General features: G+C 50.0%; 1 protein-coding gene and 1 non-coding gene across 2 annotated transcripts; both read right to left on the bottom strand.

Moving 5' to 3' along the window:
- Positions 1 to 2,036: 2,036 nt before the first annotated feature.
- LOC130360494 (uncharacterized) lies at positions 2,037 to 7,335 on the bottom strand. Its single transcript, XM_056562986.1, has 2 exons — positions 6,644 to 7,335; positions 2,037 to 2,976 (listed from the first exon to the last, which is right to left on the bottom strand). Exons 1-2 carry the CDS (start codon positions 7,091 to 7,093, stop codon positions 2,176 to 2,178), a joined length of 1,251 nt encoding a protein of 416 aa, XP_056418961.1. The 5' UTR covers positions 7,094 to 7,335; the 3' UTR covers positions 2,037 to 2,175.
- Positions 7,336 to 7,644: 309 nt separating this feature from the next.
- On the bottom strand, positions 7,645 to 7,730 carry TRNAY-GUA (transfer RNA tyrosine (anticodon GUA)). The gene is given in 2 exon segments: positions 7,645 to 7,680; positions 7,694 to 7,730. It is a non-coding gene; the product is annotated as a tRNA-Tyr (tRNA).
- Between the last annotated feature and the right edge of the window lie 966 nt (positions 7,731 to 8,696).

Here is an 8,696-nt window from a genome sequence, read left to right as displayed (position 1 = left end):
ATAGACTGACTAAACCAAAGCATATCCCAGACATATAGACTGACTAAACCAAAGCATATCCCAGACATATAGACTGACTAAACCAAAGCATATCCGATACATATAGACTGACTAAACCAAAGCATATCCCAGACATATAGACTGACTAAACCAAAGCATATCCCAGACATATAGACTGACTAAAGCAAAGCATATCCCAGACATACAGACTGACTAAACCAAAGCATATCCCAGGCATATAGACTGACTAAACCAAAGCATATCCCAGACAAATAGACTGACTAATCCAAAGCATATCCGATACATATAGACTGACTAATCCAAAGCATATCCGATACATATAGACTGACTAATCCAAAGCATATCTGATACATACAGACTGACTAATCCAAAGCATATCCGATACATATAGACTGACTAAACCAAAGCATATCCCAGATATATAGACTGAGTAAACCAAAGCATATCCCAGACATATAGAGTGACTAAACCAACGCATATCCCAGACATATAGACTGATTAATCCAAAGCATATCCCAGACATATAGACTGACTAAACCAAAGCATATCCCAGACATATAGACTGAACAAGCTAAAGCATATCCTAGATAAAGCTCCTAGAGAGGTTCTTGCTGGGATCCATTTCTTCCACATCATAGACATTATCATGAACAAAATCCAGAATCTCCAGAACTTTCCAGACCATTACTCCAAGATCAGACTCTTAAGGGATCTGTAAAAGGCTGAAGATCCTCTCCCTGGTGAAGAACCCAACAAGCTCCTAGACGACATGGAGTAAGGACAAGGCAAGGAGTAAGGACAAGGCAAGGAGTAAGGACAGGGAAAGGAGTAAGGACAGGGAAAGGAGTAAGGACAGGGAAAGGAGTAAGGACAGGGAAAGGAGTAAGGACAGGGAAAGGAGTAAGGACAGGGAAAGGAGTAAGGACAAGGCAAGGAGTAAGGACAAGGCAAGGAGTAAGGACAAGGCAAGGAGTAAGGACAAGGCAAGGAGTAAGGACAAGGCAAGGAGTAAGGAGTAAGGAGTAAGGACAAGGCAAGGAGTAAGGACAAGGCAAGGAGTAAGGACAAGGCAAGGAGTAAGGACAGGGCAAGGAGTAAGGACAGGGCAAGGAGTAAGGACAGGGCAAGGAGTAAGGACAAGGAGTAAGGACAAGGCAAGGAGTAAGGACAAGGCAAGGAGTAAGGACAAGGCAAGGAGTAAGGACAGGGCAAGGAGTAAGGACAGGGCAAGGAGTAAGGACAGGGCAAGGAGTAAGGACAGGGCAAGGAGTAAGGACAGGGCAAGGAGTAAGGACAGGGCAAGGAGTAAGGACAGGGCAAGGAGTAAGGACAGGGCAAGGAGTAAGGACAGGGAAAGGAGTAAGGACAAGGCAAGGAGTAAGGACAAGGCACAAAATACATTTGGATGTTATGAATGTTTTGCCATAATCTCATGGATGGTAAATTCTTCTTCTTCTAATTGTCTCTTTTCTTTATGAAGTAAATTTTCCCTTCAGTGGCTCCAACAATATGAAGGGCCCAATGGCAAGAGAACCTCTAACTACAGCAACGGAGGATTCCACCAATTCCACATGTTTAAACAAAGGTTGGAGATAATTTTTAGATCGTAGGGGGTCTGACCCACGAGACACCCGCGTTCCCCTGCATGGGACCCTTGCTCTCTCCCCAGGAACGGGGCAGCTCCCTCTGCACAGCTATCTCCGAAACTCTCATACAGATACATAGAAGAGGCGTGTCAGTGCCGATTCATGCGGGAGTTGATTCTCGGGGAGAGCTGGGTTCCCGTGCAGGAGATCGTGGGGAGTCCCAGCGATCGAACCCCCTGTGATCTAAAACATATCCCCTATAACAATACTACCCCCAAAAAATGATGAATCCCCCATTCCCCATGTCACAAAGCTGCAGGAATATCGAGCTCTAACAATGAGAATGATCTCAGCCTGCAGTCATCCCGGTTGGCTTGGGGGGGGGGGGGGGGCACATATTTTATTAATCATGTCCGAAAGAGAGAAATGTAAAGTTTGTGAACCTTTATTTACAGAGGATAACATTCACCATAATAAATTATAATACTGTCATTTGAAGAGTCTTCTAGAAGCTGAGGTCCAACCCAATCACCTACTCAGGGGCATTTGCCCCTGAAGAAGTCATGTGCTAGACCATCTCGTCCTGCCAGGCCACAGCGCCGGGCCCGTTGAAATAGTGCATATACCGATCCCTATTTTTCTTTGCATCCCCACTTGTCTTCTGTGGTGGAATGGGTTGTAACGGGATGAGTCCAGCAGGTCCAGACCTCCATTCACCTGGGATGACTGAGCCGTCATCGGGGTTCTCCCGGTCTAGCATACTTGCAGGTGCGTATTCTGCGCTATCGTTCCTTCTCAAATAGTTATGGAGCAAACAACAAGCCATAACCACCAGCTCTATTTTATAGGGTGACAAGTTGATGGTCGTGTGGAAGATTCGGAATCGGCTCAGTAGAAGACCAAAGGCATTCTCCACCACCCGGTTGGCCCTAGAAAGCCGATAGTTGAAGATCTTCTTCTGCTCCGTTATCCCTTTTTGTGGGAAAGGTGTCAGTAAATTGTCATGGAGGGCAAACGACTCGTCTGTCACAAACACATAGTATAGCCCCTCTTTGGTTTCCCCTGGTTGGGGTAGATTCAGCATGCCCTCCTTCAGTTTATGGTAGAAGTGGGTCTGCTCGATGACCCCACCATCAGACATCCTCCCGTTTTTGCCAACATCGATCATAATAAACTCGTGTTCGGCGTTGACGATGGCCATCAGCACGATACTGAAGAAGCCCTTGTAGTTGTAGTAGAAGGAGCCGCTGTGTGGAGGGGGGTTGATCCGGACGTGTCTCCCCCCTAAGGCTCCGCCGCAGTTCGGAAAATTCCAATAGTCATCAAATTGTTTTGCGACTTCGTTCCACTGTTCCGGCTTCGTAGGAAACTGGAAGAGACCAAGATAATGGGTGTTAGGGTTCTGCTTTATTAGTTTAGTCGCCTAATCTGAGATGGAGAAAAACGATTGTTAGTTATGTTCATGGTGTAAATATCCGATACTGCAGGCTCCAATACCCAACTAAATGGATACCTTGGTAATAGCAAACAGTGTCCCCATAGCAGTCACCCACAGAGTCATTTATAAGGACCATGAACTTGTCCTGCCAGAACAGTGCCAGCCATAGAGCCCTCTACAAAGTTCTCCACAACAGAGCTAGCTACAAACCCTTCTACAAAGTTTCTCCATAACCATGTCAGCCAAGGAACCCTCCACAATGTTCCTCCATAATGTCAGTCTCTGCAATGTTCCCCCGCAACAATGCAGACAGAGCCCCCTACAAAAGTTTCCCCATAACAATGCCAGCTACTGAGCCCTCTATAACCTCCTTTTATAACAGTGCCAGCCACAGAGCCCTCCACATTGTCCCTCCCCAACAGTGCCAGCCACAGAGCCCTCCACAATGTCCCTCCCCAACAGTGCCAGCCACAGAGCCCTCCACAATGTCCCTCCCCAACAGTGCCAGCCACAGAGCCCTCCACAATGTCCCTCCCCAACAGTGCCAGCCACAGAGCCCTCCACAATGTCCCTCCCTAACAGTGCCAGCCACAGAGCCCTCCACATTGTCCCTCCCCAATAGTGCCAGCCACAGAGCCCTCCACATTGTCCCTCCCCAACAGTGCCAGCCACAGAGCCCTCCACAATGTCCCTCCCCAACAGTGCCAGCCACAGAGCCCTCCACAATGTCCCTCCCCAACAGTGCCAGCCACAGAGCCCTCCACAATGTCCCTCCCCAACAGTGCCAGCAACAGAGCCCTCCACAATGTCCCTCCCCAACAGTGCCAGCCACAGAGCCCTCCACAATGTCCCTTCCTAACAGTGCCAGCCACAGAGCCCTCCACAATGTCCCTCCCTAACAGTGCCAGCCACAGAGCCCTCCACAATGTCCCTCCCTAACAGTGTCAGCCACAGAGCCCTCTACAATGTCCCTCCCTAACAGTGCCAGCCACAGAGCCCTCTACAATGTCCCTCCCTAACAGTGCCAGCAACAGAGCCCTCTACAATGTCCCTCCCCAACAGTGCCAGCCACAGAGCCCTCTACAATGTCCCTCCCCAACAGTGCCAGCCACAGAGCCCTCTACAATGTTCCTCTATAACAATGCCAGCCTCTGCAAAATTCCCCCACAACAGTACAGACACAGAGCCCCCTACAAAAGTTTCTCCATAACAGTGCCAGTCTCTGCAATGTTCCCCCACAACAATGCAGACAGAGCCCCCTACAAAAGTTTCCCCATAACAATGCCAGCTACTGAGCCCTCTATAACCTCCTTTTATAACAGTGCCAGCCACAGAGCCCTCCACAATGTCCCTCCATAACAGTGCCAGCCACAGAGCCCTCCACAATGTCCCTCCCCAACAGTGCCAGCCAAAGAGCCCTCCACAATGTCCCTCCCCAACAGTGCCAGCCACAGAGCCCTCCACATTGTCCCTCCCCAACAGTGCCAGCCACAGAGCCCTCCACATTGTCCCTCCCCAACAGTGCCAGCCACAGAGCCCTCCACATTGTCCCTCCCCAACAGTGCCAGCCACAGAGCCCTCCACATTGTCCCTCCCCAACAGTGCCAGCCACAGAGCCCTCCACAATGTCCCTCCCCAACAGTGCCAGCCACAGAGCCCTCCACAATGTCCCTCCCCAACAGTGCCAGCCACAGAGCCCTCCACAATGTCCCTCCCCAACAGTGCCAGCCACAGAGCCCTCCACAATGTCCCTCCCCAACAGTGCCAGCCACAGAGCCCTCCACAATGTCCCTCCCCAACAGTGCCAGCCACAGAGCCCTCCACAATGTCCCTCCCTAACAGTGCCAGCCACAGAGCCCTCCACAATGTCCCTCCCTAACAGTGCCAGCCACAGAGCCCTCCACAATGTCCCTCCCTAACAGTGCCAGCCACAGAGCCCTGTACAATGTCCCTCCCTAACAGTGCCAGCCACAGAGCCCTGTACAATGTCCCTCCCCAACAGTGCCAGCCACAGAGCCCTCTACAATGTCCCTCCCCAACAGTGCCAGCCACAGAGCCCTCTACAATGTTCCTCCATAACAATGCCAGCCTCTGCAAAATTCCCCCACAACAGTACAGACACAGAGCCCCCTATAAAAGTTTCTCCATAACAGTGCCAGTCTCTGCAATGTTCCCCCACAACAATGCAGACAGAGCCCCCTACAAAAGTTTCCCCATAACAATGCCAGCTACTGAGCCCTCTATAACCTCCTTTTATAACAGTGCCAGCCACAGAGCCCTCCGCAATGTCCCTCCCCAACAGTGCCAGCCACAGAGCCCTCCACAATGTCCCTCCATAACAGTGCCAGCCACAGAGCCCTCCACAATGTCCCTCCCCAACAGTGCCAGCCACAGAGCCCTCCACAATGTCCCTCCCCAACAGTGCCAGCCACAGAGCCCTCCACATTGTCCCTCCCCAACAGTGCCAGCCACAGAGCCCTCCACATTGTCCCTCCCCAACAGTGCCAGCCACAGAGCCCTCCACATTGTCCCTCCCCAACAGTGCCAGCCAAAGAGCCCTCCACAATGTCCCTCCCCAACAGTGCCAGCCACAGTGCCCTCCACAATGTCCCTCCCCAACAGTGCCAGCCACAGTGCCCTCCACAATGTCCCTCCCCAACAGTGCCAGCCACAGAGCCCTCCACAATGTCCCTCCCCAACAGTGCCAGCCACAGAGCCCTCCACAATGTCCCTCCCCAACAGTGCCAGCCACAGAGCCCTCCACAATGTCCCTCCCTAACAGTGCCAGCCACAGAGCCCTCCACAATGTCCCTCCCTAACAGTGCCAGCCACAGAGCCCTCCACAATGTCCCGCCCTAACAGTGCCAGCCACAGAGCCCTCTACAATGTCCCTCCCTAACAGTGCCAGCCACAGAGCCCTCTACTATGTCCCTCCCCAACAGTGCCAGCAACAGAGCCCTCTACAATGTCCCTCCCAAACAGTGCCAGCCACAGAGCCCTCTACAATGTTCCTCCATAACAATGCCAGCCTCTGCAAAATTCCCCCACAACAGTACAGACACAGAGCCCCATACAAAAGTTTCTCCATAACAGTGCCAGTCACTGAGCCCTATGCAAAGTTCCCCCACAAAAGTGCAAGCTACAAAGCCCTCTACAAATTTCCTCCATAACAATGACAGCCACAAAGGCCTCTACAATGTCCCTCCATAACAGTGCCAGCCTCTGCAAAGCTCCCCCACAACAGTGCAGACACAGAGCCCCCTACAAAAGTTTCTCCATCTCCATAGCAGTGCCAGCCACTGAGCTCTCTGCAAAGTTCCCCACAAGAGTGCAAGCTACAAAGCCCTCCATAATGTACCTCCATAACAATTTCAGCCATAGAACTCTCTACAATGTCGTGTCCAGCAGAGGGTCTTTCTTCTCTATGCTTGGTGATAGTATTTCTAGTGTTCAATGCATCACAGGACACGGACACTAAACCTAAGACGAGATGATGTATACTGTGTATACTGCCCCCTATTGATATGACTGCTATTCTGTATAACACATACTACATACTGTATCATGACAACCCGACACCTTGTAGAAAACCACAGACCTGTAGGTATCTCCCCTTCAGCATCTGGACGATGGCGTTGCAGGTTTCGGGGATGATGACTCCCAGAGCCTGTGGGGAGATGGCGGTGGAAAACTTCAGGTCTTCGAAGGATCTGCCGGTGGCCAGGAAGCGCAGCGTGGCCACCAGCCTCTGCTCGGCCGTGATGGACTTCCTCATGCAGGTGTCCTGTTTCTGGATGAGTGGGGTGACCACGCGCAGGAGGTAGTTGAAGCTGGCGTCCGACATCCGTAAGAACTGCCTGAAGTCATTGGGGTTGTCGTCTTTGAACTCGGGGTAGATGGTTGCGCTGGCGGTGCAGTCCCGACACTGCAGCCAGTCCTTGCTCCAGTACGCCCTCTTCTTCCGCTTCTTCTTTTTCTTCTGCATACAGTGGTGGATCATCGCGATGGCAATGGCCGCCCTGGCCCTGCGCTTGTTGACAAGACTCATGCTGCTCTCCTCAAACCCGTGTGCTCCTTCCCCAGCAGCTCAATGAAACAAGGGAGGGGGAGGGAGGGAGCTGAAGTCACTTCCTGTCCTGTGTGCTCCTTCCACAGCAGCTCAGTGAAACAAGGGAGGGGGAGGGAGCCGAGGTCACTTCCTGTCCTGGAAGCCTCAGTGAAAGGATCTTCTCTCCTGGAGAACTCGGTGGGGGACCTGGAGGTCCCCTTCGAGGATAATGCTTTAATTCGATCTTGGTCCAACCACCCCCTGGAGCCACCACTCAAGCCAATACTCCTTGTCTTCTGTAACTTTTTACAAGACGTTGCCCACACTGTGAAGCTGACTAGAAGTGTTAACTCTTTATCTGCTGGCTAACAATGAGAAATTGTAAAAAAAAACAAATTAGAGAGGAAATGCCGTGAGACATTGATATGATGGGGGGGGGGGGAATTTGGCGGAAGGTTTTTTTTCTTTTTCTAGAATAATAACTAAAAATTTGTAGGAAAAAGACTATTCTAAGGGTTAAACACTAAAGCTACAAAAAATTTAAAAAAATGTCCTTCGAACCGGAATCGAACCAGTGACCTAAGGATGTCTGTATCTCCTCTACAGTCCTCCGCTCTACCATCTGAGCTATCGAAGGGTTGTATGAGTCAATGGAGACCATGGGAATCGTCACCGGCACCAACTTACGTGAAGTGATACCTTTTTACTAGCGTCTCCAATCTGTGACCCTCAAGCTGTTGCAAAACTACAACTCCCAGCATGCCCGGACAGCCAACGGCTGTCCGGGCATGCTGGGAGTTGTAGTTTTGCAACAGTTGGAAAGCAACAACCCAACTACAACCTCCAGGATAACCCTGACTACCTCAGCATCAACAACCGGAGAGTCACTACTGACTACGACTACGACTACGGATCTCCCTGTATATTACTTCTGTTAAAGGGGTACTCCAGTGGAAAACATTTTTTCTTAAATCAACTGGTGCCAGAAAGTTAAAACAGATTTGTAAATTACTTCCATTAAAAAATCTTTATCCTTCCAGTACTTATTAGCAGCTGTATGCTACAGAGGAGATTCTTTTCTTTTTGAATTTCTTTTTTGTCTTGTCCACAGTGCTCTCTGCTGACACCTGAGGCCTGTATCAGGAACTGTCCAGAGCAGCATAGGTTTGTTATGATGATTTTCTCCTGCTCTGGACAGTTCCTGGACATCAGGTGTCAGCAGGGAGCACTGTGGACCAGACAAAAGAGAAATTCAAAAAGAAAAGAATTTCCTCTGTAGCATACAGCTGCTAAAAAGTACTGGAAGGGTAAAGATTTTTTTAATAAAAGTAATTTACAAATCTGGTTAACTTTTTGGCACCAGTTGATTTAAGAAAAAATGTTTTCCACTGGAGTACCCCTTTAACCATTCTATCTCCAGATTTGACAATCCCCTGAAGAAAACTTTTCTTATACTTTCCCCCTATATATAGATATTTTATTTTTATCTTGTTTTCTGACTACGACTACGGATGTCCCTGTATATTACTTTTATTAACCATTCTGTCTCCAGATTGACCATTCTCCTATATCGATTTTTATCTTGTTTTCTGACTATCCCCAG

The sequence above is a fragment of the Hyla sarda genome, chromosome 3, assembly GCF_029499605.1.
Source record: "Hyla sarda isolate aHylSar1 chromosome 3, aHylSar1.hap1, whole genome shotgun sequence".
Taxonomy (NCBI): Eukaryota; Metazoa; Chordata; class Amphibia; order Anura; family Hylidae; genus Hyla; species Hyla sarda.
The sequence above is the reverse complement of the archived record's forward strand: the minus strand, read 5'-3'. Positions and strand labels throughout refer to the sequence as shown.